At 31.4% G+C, this 14068-nt stretch overlaps 1 protein-coding gene and 1 pseudogene across 5 annotated transcripts in view; one reads left to right on the top strand and one right to left on the bottom strand.

The window, feature by feature from the left end:
- Positions 1-513: 513 nt before the first annotated feature.
- Positions 514-14068, bottom strand: part of LOC149894598 (uncharacterized) — a 36427-nt gene continuing 22872 nt past the window's right edge. For 3 of the 4 annotated variants that reach the window (XM_090088172.1, XM_090088165.1, XM_090088178.1), the window contains exons 6-11: positions 3192-3408; positions 2784-3004; positions 2241-2303; positions 1946-2168; positions 1477-1748; positions 514-743 (exon numbers count right to left, since the gene is read on the bottom strand). In XM_090088172.1, coding sequence (XP_089944298.1) covers positions 685-743; positions 1477-1748; positions 1946-2168; positions 2241-2303; positions 2784-3004; positions 3192-3408 — 1055 coding nt within the window. In that variant the 3' untranslated portion in view covers positions 514-684. The remainder of the gene's footprint in view (positions 744-1476; positions 1749-1945; positions 2169-2240; positions 2304-2783; positions 3005-3191; positions 3409-14068) is intronic. The other variant, XM_090088183.1, reaches the window with a different exon arrangement.
- LOC149894599 (uncharacterized) lies at positions 11085-12810 on the top strand (annotated as a pseudogene). Its single transcript, XR_016452725.1, has 3 exons — positions 11085-11202; positions 11344-11412; positions 11593-12810. The product of XR_016452725.1 is annotated as an uncharacterized LOC149894599 (transcript).

Genomic DNA, 14068 nt, shown 5'->3' on the forward strand with positions numbered 1-14068 from the left:
AAAATGGAATAGGCGAATAAGACACAAAGGGAAATAATTTAGACAGGTAAAGAAGAAATCCAGCAGAATTTATTGACTGGAAAAATGATGAAGAAATGTCTCTGAGCTTTTGTGCTCCCTATGATCCAACTGGCCTTGTCATACACAGTCCATTAAGAGATATATTAGAGAGGATGGTTGGTTTAATCCGTGGAGAAGAACTCAAGAACTTTCAAAGAGATGTTAAATAACGATCATTGTGGACTTAGGAATATTTTGTTATATGAATAAGTTTGAAAGTCTGAAAAAAAGTCGCACTTCAGCTATCTTTAACAATCTGCAACATTTAAAGTGTGGTTCTCTTTTTTGGATGGTCAAAACCACTTTTTTTAGACGTTTTTAAAGTTTAATAATGCTAAGAGAAGTGACCAAAAAAAAGTGAGGACCGCATTTACCAATTTTTTTTTTTTTTTTTTTTTTTTCAAATTTTTGCAAGTTAAATATACCGTTACTAAAGTTAAAATCAGTACTACGTTTGAATTTAAATTTAAACTTTAATGACACCTTAATGGATAATGTGACATATTGGATAATAAACCATCGATGAATTTGGCCTACTAAAAAGTTATTCATACAATTAGCTTTTAATGTTTGGCACCAAAAGCTTTTTGGATCGGTTTGGTTTTAGGTTGATTGGTTTTTTTGTTAAAGAGGTTTTTGCTTTTCATCCAACTCGTTGAGGGAAGGTATATCTTTTTCACGACCTATAAATAAATAAAAATCAATTTCAAAGGATACAATCGCTATTTCAAAAGCTTTTTACTATTGAGAATAAAAAATTGCTACACTCCCTAATCAGCGAATGCAGTCAGATTTACTAATCATATTTAATAAAAGGTTATAACGAGCATCAGCATTATTTTGAGCTGGTAACAACGTGGTAAGAGGTGAAAGAATGAGGAGGTCATGGTAAAAAACGATTTTTCAGTCTTAAATTCCATGTTTTGTTCTGAAAAAATTTTACAACCTGAATAAAAATTTATTAATAAGCTTCAAAACATTAAAACTAAATAAATTTGAAGATTGAATATTGATTGATGATTGAAGATTGATGATTGAAGGTTGTTGATGACAAATTTAAAAAGACGAGTTACAAACACTAATTTTAATTTCTGCTTTGGAAGGAATATTTTTTGAACTGAACACGACAAGAAGAAAAGCATTGAATTAGCAACAATTTAATAAATGCCTGCGAGGAAGATAGCTCATCAATATAATACTGAGTGGTTTGTTGATGAGCTATCTTCCTCGCAAATTAATTATCTGAGATAATCGCAAACTGATTATCCACAAATCGCAAAAGATTCGATTAAAAACTTGTGAAACTTTTGTCTTCTATTATTAACATTTAACTTTTACTTTTTATTTTTGAATGAAAAATAACAGAATTTCACATTTGTAAATAGGAGAGTGCAACAATCGGAATAAAAATCTTACCTTTGCCAAAGATCGGAGATTTTATAAGCGTCATTTCATCTAAAAGAGACTTAGGGGGATTCACGTTTTTTTTAAAGTTTTCTATCGAGCCAATATTTCCTCGTGGTTTGTATCTACAAACAACAACAGATATTTCCAGCTTCTTGTTTAAAGATATCCCACAACCTAGATACTCGGTTTCTTTCCATACGATTTGAGTAAATTCGTATGCTTGGTAATTTATCTTATGGATAATATGATCGTCAAATGAGTACTCTTTTATTGTTGCGTACCTAAAAGTTAAATAAAGATAAAACAAAAGTAGAATTTAAAAAAGAAAGAAAACCCGAGAAAGTTTTTATTTATACAAACTCGAAGCTCACTTAACAAACCCTACTCGCAGGTTTTTCCTCACTCGAACACCCTTCACTCGCTCTTACTCGCTCATATTCTAAAAGTCTAACTTTTTTTTACCATTGCATTCACTTACCAATAGCGAATTGCTTCGTTTGCAGCAGCTGCAGTTGTACATTCCGTGCATTTATATATGTTTTCACCATACTCTTTTGTGATAGGAGAAGACATTAGTTCATTGTTATAGGAAAGCTTTTTTGACCAATTTTCGGCCCCTTTTGCTAAATCTTCATTCCACTTTAATCCGTTGACACCGTGATATTTAACGCGTATTAAGTTATGCGCGAACTGAAATGCTCCTACGTAAAGTATTTGAGAAACGTTGCTTCAACAGTTTAAAAAGTAACTTAAGGACATGTAGACTAACTTACCCATGACATCTATCGCGTTTAAAAGTTCAACTCCAGCAAATGATTCGTTTTGAGTAGAGTTTTCTGTAAGGAGCAAAGAATAAAAATCAGCCAAATCACCACAAATGAAACAATTCAAAATTTAACTCGAATTGTTCAAGAACAGCATCCCAACTATTTTTTTCCTGCTGTTTATAAAATGGATTGTTAGTATATATAAATTAGTACAATCAGAAACGTCACAAAATGAACTTTCCAGAACCTATTAGCACCGTTTATTCAGCACCACGTGCTTAGTTTAACAATCAGTTTGTTATTATTTTTTTTGGAACCCCTAAAACTTAAAAGTTTTTAAACAATCTAGCTCACGTGAGTACCTAGTGCGCTTGGTACCTTTGTGTTTAAGTTAAAACAGCTTCATTAAAAACTGTTAAATGGTTATAAACTGTCATTTGGTCAAGAGTTCAACTCTTGGACTTTTGTTAAGTAAGGTTATATTTTGTAGTAAAGCTAAATTAATATTTAAACTACTCCTTTTTTATATATATTTTTTATATTTGAAACCTGATTGGTTATAGTTACTTGGTATTGGTCTGACGTGTCGAGAATAATCCCCAATGTTTGCACGTGGCTTATATCTGCAAACAACGTATGCCAGTTGTGTAAACTTGTTTTGACAACTCCCGCAGCCTAAGAGCCTGACATCGTCCCACACAATTTGAGTAAAAGCGCCAGCCTGTCGATCTACTCTCGATGTGTATCTGTAGTTTCTTCCAGTATTATACCTACAAACAAGTTTCGATGTTAACTAAACATCCTTTAGATGAAAGCAAGTTTAAATTGCCATTTTCTTAAAACGTTTATTTTTTTGATATAGTTTCGATTTTTTTTTTGTTTAAGCGAACTTTAAACTTTAAATAGATTTAAAAGCTGAAATAAACAAATAACTAAGAAACAAGAAATAAACCTAACCAATAATCAACGGCGTTTATTTGTTCAAATAAGTCATCCGTTGGACTATACTTATATATATTTTCACTAAAAACCATAGATTGTGGAGAAAATTGCATTTGGTTTTGAGTTGCTACGCTATAAGCCCAATCCTCCGCACTTGCGGCGAGTTCTCTGTCCCATTTTAAGAGTGCAACGTTATGTTTCTTTCTGTAAGTGTTATGTGCTTCTAAAATGGCTAAAAAAAGTTTAACTGCGATGCTGCTGCTGATGGTGTTTCCTTCGGATAATGATGATGATGATGATGATGATGATGATGATGATGATGATGATGATGATGATGATGATGATGATGATGATGATGATGATGATGATGATGATGATGATGATGATGATCTTGATCATGATCATTATCATAATGATCATGGTTATTATAAAGGTCATCAACGGATCATCGTTATGATTAGGTTGATCATAATTATGTTTCTAGAAATTATTAGGCACCGCCGATTCGGTTCGTAAAATCCGCAAAAAGCCAATTTGCGGATTAAAACAGTCAGTTCGTAAAAAATTTTCGTATTAATAATCCGAAAACTAATTTACGAACCACTAGCGAATTTTTTTTTTGCGGATTCACTTCGCTGTTCGGATTATCAATCCGAAAAATTTTTACTTACCATTAGCGGATTATTTTTTTTGCGGATTCTCTTTGCTGTTCGGATTATTAATTCGAAAAATTATTTCGTTCAACAGATCAAGTCTACTATTCTTCACCTACATTTATTACGGTAAGCCATTGTTATATTATTTTGATTTAAAAGTTAAGAATATTTCGAACTGAATTTTTGCGGGTTTTTTTTTTTTTTTTTTTTTTTTTGTGGATCATATTCCTTTGCGAATTATTTCGCAATGCGGATTGCTTCAATTAGTGGATTGGTTTGATAATGTTTATACTGTTATATTTCTTCTACTTAAATATCAACAGAAATAAAAATAGTGATAAAAACTAGTTTGAAAAATTGTTACGTTCATTTCAATAATTAAGGCAAATAATTAGTTTTTTAATTGAAAACTTTATGCATGCCTCTAAAATATCATTTATTGTTAAGACGAATATTAAGGAAAATTTTCAAATAACTTAATAGATAATTAGTTCTTTTTTGGAAACTGTATGCATCAAAAACAATCACGTTTTGTTAAGGCAAATATTAAGGAAATATTGAGGCAAATATTTCAATAAAATGTCCGTAAACCGAATGTGATTTAATCCTTTTTTTCGAATTTTTAATCCGAAAAGTAATCCTTATTAATAATCTGATCCATTTTAGTGGATTTTAATTTCAATAAATAATCCGAAATATTCGTCCGATCCGATATGGCAAACTTAATCCGAATCGTTTCTTTTTTTTTATTTCACTTTTTTTTTTCTTTTCAGATGTCTAAGCTTTCTAATATTTGGGAATTCTTCAACATTGTGGAGGAAAACAAGGCAAAATGCAAGGCCTGTGGCAAAATATACTTAATCAATAAAAGCACCACAAGTCCTTTAAGGCACCATTTGAAAAGAGTCCACTTGAATTTAAATAAACAATTAGAAAGGAAAGACAAGCAAAAATCAACAATACCAGACATTTTTGATGAGCTTGCCTCTGAAGAGATGTCCACATACACAAAAAGATACACCAGCATCGCCACAGCCTGGACCAAGTGGATTTTGTGGCACTTCCAACACACAAACACGGCAAGGCAGAAAACAGGCTACCAAACCTGAATGGGAAGTTACTGACATCAATCAAATAAAAACTGTTGTTGACATTACTAAATGGGTGATTGAGGACACTCAACAATTTCCTATTGGAGAAACTGACGCATTCACCCGGATGATGAAAACTGCAACCAACGGTCAATCCAGAGCCATTACAGCAAAGAATATATCTACAAAATACATTCCTCTCCTTTTTAAATTCATCAAGGAACAAGTAAAAAACATTTTCAATACAGACAAGTCAAATCTTGATGGAGTGGTCTTTACATCCGACGTGTGGACCACTGATCACACCAATTTGTCTTTCATGAGCCTTACACTCCACTATATAGATTAAAAGTTCCAATTAAAGCGCTTCTTGGTGGAAATATCCTACTTCCCCGAACAACATACTGGCGACAATATTGCCAAGTAGCTCAATGAATCAATCAACAAACTTGAAGTTGATTTTGGAGTCAAAACCTGGATAACAGTCGACGGTGCAGCTAATGTCCAAGCAGTTGTTAGGAAATCAATTTGGGTTCAAAGTACAATTTGTTGTGTCAACCACCGTCTAAATCTAGTTGTCAGTGGTGCTGTCGATGATAAAAGATATCCAAAAATGCTTAATTCTAAACCACAAAATAGCAAAATTAGTAGGTCACTTCAACTATTCCTTTTAAAAAGCTATGACTTTAGTTAATGCTGCTAAAGCCTTAAATAACTCCAGAACGAAGTTAGTACAGAGATGCTCCACAAGATGGAACTCTGACCTCCATCAAATGCAGTCTGTGGTGGATCTTCTTCCGGCAATGCATTCTTTAAAGAATCCGAACCCTACTGTTTCTGGAAGTTGCAAGTTGACAGATCTTTTACCAACAGATGATGAAGTGGAATCTATTCAATCTGTCATCCGGCTTCTGAGAGGCTTCTGAGAATTCTCTGAGAAATGCAGCAGCGAAAAGAATGTTAGCATCTGTTCCGTTATTAACTGTCTATACAACATCAGAGAAAGATTAGCAAGGGAGTTGATCAAGCCAAAAACCGAGGTGTCATCAGAATGAAGATCTAAACAAAAGATTCAAAGGGGAGTTGATGAATATTGAATTCTCTATAGCTCATTTTTTAGATCTAACAGCAAGGGCATGTGCTTTGTGGATGAGGGGGAAAAATTTGAAGTTGTCAAAACTGCAGTAAAGAAAGCTATGGAAGAACTGTCAAAAAAAGAAACTTTGGCTAGCCAAAGCATTCCTTCCCCTTCAATGTTGGATGATGAATATGATGACAACTTTGATTTCACTGAACAACTGAGGAAGAAAGTGTTTGGTGCAGGTTACATTAATCCTGGAGGTGAAACAAGCACCAAGAAAGTCATTTCTGCTGAAATTGAGGGGTATTTAAATTCAAAACCAGTTCCAGCAAATACAAATGTACTGGAATTTTGGAAACAAAACCAGTATCTTTACCCAATAATGTCAAGGCTGGCCAGAAAAAATCTCTGTATACCTGCTGCATCATCAACATCTGAAAGTGTTTTCTCAACAGCAGGGAATATACACAGCTCTAGAAGAACCAATCTTTCAATCTCAAAGGTTGCTCAGGTAATTTAAGGCCAGTCCAAATTTTTATGGTAGTTCGTCCTACCTTCTATAACTCCTTTTTAAAAAAAACTGTTTTTGAAAATTTGTTGTCTAAGCTGAATAATACTTATCAAAAGTTGGGCTAAGTTGAAAAAAATATTATTGACAAAAATATGGTGGATGACGCATATTGTCCTTAAACTTAAAGATAAATGTTTCAAAAAATAAGGGTTTAAATTGTTAAGCACAACTTTTCTAGTTATCTACAAGCTAAAAGACATCGATATTGATTTATATTGTTTTTTCATACTTTGATTCAGAAGGTAGGGTAGAAAATCCGACGTTTAATTATTTCTTTCGACAACGAACACTGAAGTGTCGAGAACTCGGTAATACTTAGCGCTTTTGTTTTGAAAGGCTTTTTGATGACCGCATAAACAGAATGGTTTCTGTCGGTGGAAGTTATTCGTAATAGACAAAATAGAGCGTGTGGTCATTATATATACATATAAATATACATACATATATGTATGTATGTATGTATGTATGTATGTATGTATGTATGTATGTATGTATGTATGTATGTATGTATGTATGTATGTATGTATGTATTATATATATATAAATTTATTATTTTTAATTGGTATTTAGAATTAAATAAATTTGGTTAATAGGTTTGCTCATTTGCTTTTATAATTTTTAAAAAGGTACTTATTTTCATGTCTGCATTTAGAAATAAGTTCATTTTTTTTTATTTAGTAAATTTTCTTGATCTAAATAAGTAATAATTTCAAACTTTTTTTGTTAAAAAAATATACATTTTTGAGATATGTTATTATAGATCGGTGCAGTTTTTAAAATAGACCAGTTTAATTTAAAGTTAATATTTTTTTCTTTTAGTTGCCAAATATATTTTGACAGCATAGTCTCTTTTGGGTACTTTTCATGATTTTTTTAATTTTTTAATGTAGTTGATGGAACTTTCTGGTCAAAGAAATCAATTACTATTTTACAATGCTTACTATATAAATAAAAAAAAATTATTTACAAGTATATTTTATAATTATATAGAAATGTGATTTATTTTACTGAAGGAGGATGGATCCTGCTTAATTACAACACATTGAAATTTGACTGATAGCATGTTTCATTTGTATAGTAAAGATAAATAAAACTGGAGAAAATGAAGAAAAAGAAAATGTTTATTTAACAAGAATGAAAATATTGCAAGGAAGAAAAAGATTTAGATTGAAAATAAATAAATTAATAAAATCAGCAGTAGTCTTTAGTAGACTGTTGACAAAACGAATTTAACCGATTTGTTTGGAAGAAATAGAAATCGATTTATTAAATTCTTTTGTAGTAAAATTATTATTATTCAAAATACATTATAAATCAATGACAACAAATGCATGGACATTAGTTAAATGAACAAGTAATTTACGTAAATTTGTTAAAAGCAGCTAAATAAGTTTAAAGATAATGGTGATTATTGAATGTTTATATACATCAAAATGAATTAGAAAAACCTTTGCGATTGGTTTTGAAAACATCCTTTGTGATATTATTGGAGTAATAGTTTAAATTCTAGTAACTAATTTTTGTTAAATAGGATTTGATTTGCATTGATTATCATTATTTAATTCATCATAATTTTTTATTCATTTTGTTTTAACAATAATCATCCAGTCAATTGATTTATTAATTTTTTGTTTGTCTAGATATTATCTAGATTATCTAGATATTGTTTATATATATATATATATATATATATATATATATATATATATATATATATATATATATATATATATATATATATATATGCTGCCAGTTTCTCTTTTTTCAGAACCGTCAAGAAGTCTTTCTACTTTCTTGTTCTTTAAGAACATTGAGCACTTTCTATTTTCTATGTTCTGTTCTGAACATTGAGCACTAATTTCGTAAAATACACTAACACAATTTACATCCAATTTAAAAAATATATTGCAAATAATAAGTACTTAAGATTTGAATAATAAATAATGTGGTTTGTTATAAATCATTATTCTATATACTAATTCACAGACCTTCCAGCCTTTTTTTTTAAAAACCTTGAGATTCATTAAAAAAAACCTTGAGATTTACACAAAAACCTTGGGAACCGTAAAATTAAAAAAAAAAAGGGCTTTTTTTCAAACAAGAAAAATTAAAATAGAATGAAAAGTTACATTTTATAAATAGATAAATAATATTTATTCATTATGTTTAGCATTGTACATTTTTGTTGCTTTTTTTGATGTTTTTAACAGCTGTTCAGATGGTTTCCACTGAAAACACGGTATAGTAGCCTCGGGAAACATTGTTTTCATAGCTAAAATACTTGATAATGTCCCATCCAACTTTAATGCTGATCCCTCAAGACATTTGTTTTTTTTTTACAATACTAAACAATCGTCCTAACTCAGCGTTACTGTGGGGAATAATGAGAACAATTTCAGCTAAATTTGGTAGCAATTTAAAACGTTTAACTAAAGTGTTGGGAATAACCATTTTTGAAATATGGTACCATAAAACGTCAATTCTGTAGTGAAACAAAGGTTCATCTCCAATATCATCAAGAATCTTTTAAGGTATCTTAGCTTCCTCAAAAACATCATCAAAATCATTGTTCTTTAAAACCTGATAATCGCTAAAATCCTCATACAATTCATCAGGTTTGATACCATCCATCAAGTGTGGGAACCGGTCATAAAAATACTGAACTTGCTCTCACTTCGAGTTTTCCAGTCTAAAACATCCACCCAACCAGCATTAACAATTAAATCATCATTAAGAGGAAATTTGTGCTTAATATATTAAAGAGACGACATCAAAGAATAGTAAGCAGCATCATGAAATTCTTTATATTGTTTTTGTGAAATATCTCCTGTTTCAAACAGTTGCCTGAGTTTTTGTTTTGTTAGAACTCCAAGATAAATATCTTGAGTATCAATATAATTTTTTGAATCTTCTAAGCCTATTTCTAAAACCGATGAAATGTTTTTCAGTTTGTTTGGTAGAATAATGCGCTTAGCCAGCTTTTTGCCTAGACTTTCCATTGCTGATTTTAGACAATGAATTGTTGGCTCTTCTCGCTGCAATAGTAGATTGAAATGTAAAAACAAAGGTAATGCTGAAGTTAGAAAAAGCCATGCTAGTTCCAAAATTGGATTATGAAATTTGTCATATAAACGCTTAAACCTTTCATCGGCAAAACTTTCACTTGAAAAATAAGCTTTCAGGCTTGTATACTTGACAATATTGAAATACATTTCTCTAAAGATAGCCATCTAACTGATAGATGCTTTAGAATGCCTTGATATTCTTGATTACAAAATTCAAAGTACTCTCTCAATTTGCCTTTTCGTTTTGCACTCTTATCAAACCAATAGTACAAGTCAATCATAACATTTTTAACACTTAATGCAATATAATCACAAAAAACATCATGTGGTTTACTAGCAGCTAAGTGTGAAGATGACAAGGGCAGCCACCAATAAAGATATTATTTTTTTCTAAAAATCTTGATGCAACTGAATTTCTTTTTCCAATCATAGAGTTTGTATTATCAACACTTAAACTTATGCTATTTTCCCATGGAATTTCATATACTTCAAATTTTTTTTCTATAGAAAAAAATATAACAGCAGCTATTGCACAATCAACTCCAGATGTTAAGCACATATCAAAGAAATGATATGTTATTGCTTTTGAGCGGTTAGCATCAAATATTTTGATACATATAGGATTCATCTTATCAATGCCAGAGTCATTCGATCCATCTGTGCCTAAGGAATATAGATGAACTTTACAATGTTCTACAATGTAATTTCGACAATGTGGAGCAAATGATTCGTTTATAATAGCCATTGTTTTAGTTCGACTTGCTGCATACCTCTTGGCAATTTTTTAAAAGGAATAACCTCTTTAAAAAGAGATGTAAGATGATCGGAGGTGGCTAAAGAAATCTTGTGCTGAACCAAAAAATTTGTTACCATGACCTCAGCATTAATTACTTGATTGTCTAATGTTGTATCAGTTTTTAAAAAGTTATTTAAAGAAGTTTGCTTTTTTATTGCAATAACATTTGCTTTAACTCCTTGATGATGACAAATTAGTTTTTTAACACACGGAACACAGTAAAATTGATAAATATTACCTTTAACAGTCCTAACAGGGTAATCTTGGCACCATGTTGAGTTAAAATTGCATTTATATGTTTGCTTATACGCCATTTTTAAAAATTCGGATTTGATTTATATAAAAAAACTCATGTTTAAAGCTATTTATAAGTCGGAGCCGGTTTTATGATCTGTTTTGTTCACTTAATATTCATTAGTTTTTGATGTAATCAAAATCTTTTTCAGAATATATGAGGGGCTCAGCGGAAAAGTGGTCTAACCCACATTTTTGAAATTTTCCGGATAATCACTGCAAACTGTACATTGAGTATGTAGTTTGTTGTGGAAAAAGTGCGAAACCCCAAAGCCCATCCATACAGTGCTACTACCTATAATCATATTTACTTTAACAGAAAAATAAAATTTGAATTGTGGAAAACTTGCCTATCCAACAATCAACATGGCGAAAATGAACTGCTCAGATTTGGAAGAGTTTCTAATGAAAAGTGATTGCGATGATTCAGATGCAGATAACAACACTTCTTTAGAGGATGATGTTAGCGAAGGTATGTATATAATTAATGCAGCATCAAGATATACTTTTCATTGAGTTTATCATACAATAATATAGTTTCTAGCCTCAATGTTGTTTAGGCAGGTTTTCCTCTTCTAGTTTTTCAAAACTGACATGCACTTTTTTGTTTCAGTTTCAAGTATTGGGGATCAATATGTTGAAGAAAACGCACGACCTATATCTATACTAACAGGAGTTAATGGTATGTACAATTTGTCTAAAACTAAATAGGCTTACAAAAGTAATTTTTTAGTCCTATTGATATGGCCTAGGACTGATTGTTTACATTGGTGTTAGGCCTAGCATTAGGGCCATTTAGTTTGTTTTGTTAGGAATTCTTTTCTTGTTAGAAAATAATTTTTATCTAACATTTTCATTACAGATTTAAATGTTAACCTTGTTGGAGAAGTAGGAGAGGACGACAGCTTTTCCCAGGAAGTACAAGGAGAAACCCATAGTCATAGACATAGTTGTAAGCAAGTTGCCCATCCAGAACTACACAAAAGAAATGAGACAGAAAAGGTCAACAGGGAAGGGATATGTTACATCAAAGGGCAAAGTAGTTGAACCAAAAATTTTTATTAACAAAGATTGTGGTTGCAATCTAGAGTGCAGCAGTAAAATAACAGTTGCTTGCCGTAATCAAATTTTTTCTAACTTTTACTCCATGAACTGGGATTTAAAAAATGCCTTTGTGATGGGTTCTGTTGATGTAAAAGAAAAACACAGGACGTATACTGCATCAAATAACTCCCGTAGGGCAAATAGTCGTTCCTATAAGTAACTGATGAATGTGGAAATGTTAAAAAGATTTGCAAAACTTACTTCAAAGACACATTGCAGATTCCTGATGGGACAATAACAAATATTTTAGCAAGGAAAAAAACAGATGGTACACCTATCGAAGATCGTAGAGGTAAATCGGCTCCAAAAAATAAAAGTAGTGATGAAGACACAGAATATCTTTAAAGATTTATTCGCTTATTTCCAACGTACCAATCTCACTATAGCAGAAAAGACAACCAGTACAGAAATTATTTGCTTCCAACTTTACGAATGTCAACGATGTACGAGAAATATGTTTGCAATTGCAATGAAAATAATCGCACCCCACTTTCAATTTTTGTATTTCGACGCATATTCAATACAAAATTCAATTTACATTTTCATCATTCGCAATCAGATACATGTCAAAAATGTGATCTATTTAACAATAAAATTAGATGTCTTTCAGAGGGTGAAGAAAAGAACACTGTTAGGAGCGACCTTATTATTCATCAAGAGATGGCTGAAAAGGCAAAAGAAAAAATGAAAGAAGATATACTAGATGCACATACAAATCCAAACAAGAGGGTATTAGTTTTCGACTTACAAAAAACTCTACCGACACCAGTGCTTAGTACAGGAATATCCTACTATAAAAGGCAAATGTGGACTTACAATCTTGGAAACCACGATGAAAACTTAAAGACAGGTTTTATGTACGTATGGAGTGAGGAACAAGCATCCAGAGGTACTCAAGAGATAGGTTCGTGTATCCTCGAGCATGTTTTTCGACACATACCAGAAACTGTGACCCATTTAATATTGTATAGCGATAGTTGCGGTGGACAAAATCGTAATATAAAATTGTCTCTTATGTTACAATATATTTTGCACAAATTTCTGAAAACCATTGAACAGAAATTTTTTGCACCAGGACATAGTTTTTCCTCCTGCGACCGAGACTTTGCTGTGATTGAAAAAGCCAAAAAAATGAAGGACCAAATTTTTGTTCCAGATAATTGGATAGACCTTATTAAAAATGCAAAGAAGAGGGCCCCAATATTTATTGTAAGAAAAATGGAGACCCATGAATTTCTCAGTACAAAATCATTGGAGAGTGGGATAACCAATAGAAAAAAATTAACAAATGGCGAAAAAGTTTCATGGCTAAAGACATGCTGGATAAAATTGGAAAAAGGATCACCACGCTCATTTCAAATGAAGTAAACACATTTAGAAAGTGTAACATTCATGTTGCTGGACGTAAAAAGCGAAATCGTGGACGGCCATCTACCACTATCAATGTTGAACTTGAGCCCTTGTATAATGGTACTTTTTCCTGTTATTTTTAAAAAGATCCTTAAAGTCTTTTACAGTTTACTAAAAATGAAGTAATTGTGGCTTAGACAACTTTTCCGCTGAGCCCTTCATATATTGTTATTATTTTAAGGTAAAATGTTAAGAGTAAATTGAAAAAAAAAGTTCTTCGGAAAATTTTTAAAATTTACCGTGAGAATTTTGGATCATAGGTGAGACCGTGAGGTTTGTTATAAAACCGTGAGTCTCACGGTAAAACCGTGAGAGTTGGAAGGTCTAATTCATAACATGTTATGAACTCATGATATATACTAAAAAAATTAGAAAGTTTTCTTGTCGGACTTTTTTCAGTCACCGCTTTATTATTAACGTTTGAAAAATCCCGCGGGATCTGAACGGTACAATTTTACGTCACCCTCAGATAAACGAAACAAACCCGATATTTATGGAGACTGGCCTTAAACTACATGAGTGAGATGTTGGTATATATGAAAGAAAAAACTAAGCAACTCAGTAAAATTCAAGACATTGTGTGTCCAGGAAATGAATTTAGAAAATGATTAACTTTCAGTGTGATTTTGACTTTTTTTTATTTCTTAACAAGGAAATCATTTCGTTTCGTTGTATATTTGAGTATTATAAATAAATAAAAATGAATCTTATTTCAAAAGAATTTTTTATTCTAAACCCGTGTAAATCCGTAAAAAAATATCGGTTCGAATTCCAATTCGAAAAAAATTTTTCGAAATGCAATCCGAAAAAATTTTAACGAATTT

The sequence above is a fragment of the Hydra viridissima genome, unplaced genomic scaffold, assembly GCF_058129835.1.
Source record: "Hydra viridissima isolate aposymbiotic clone 2 unplaced genomic scaffold, HvirCarnegie_v1 scaffold_1, whole genome shotgun sequence".
Lineage (NCBI taxonomy): Eukaryota > Metazoa > Cnidaria > Hydrozoa > Anthoathecata > Hydridae > Hydra > Hydra viridissima.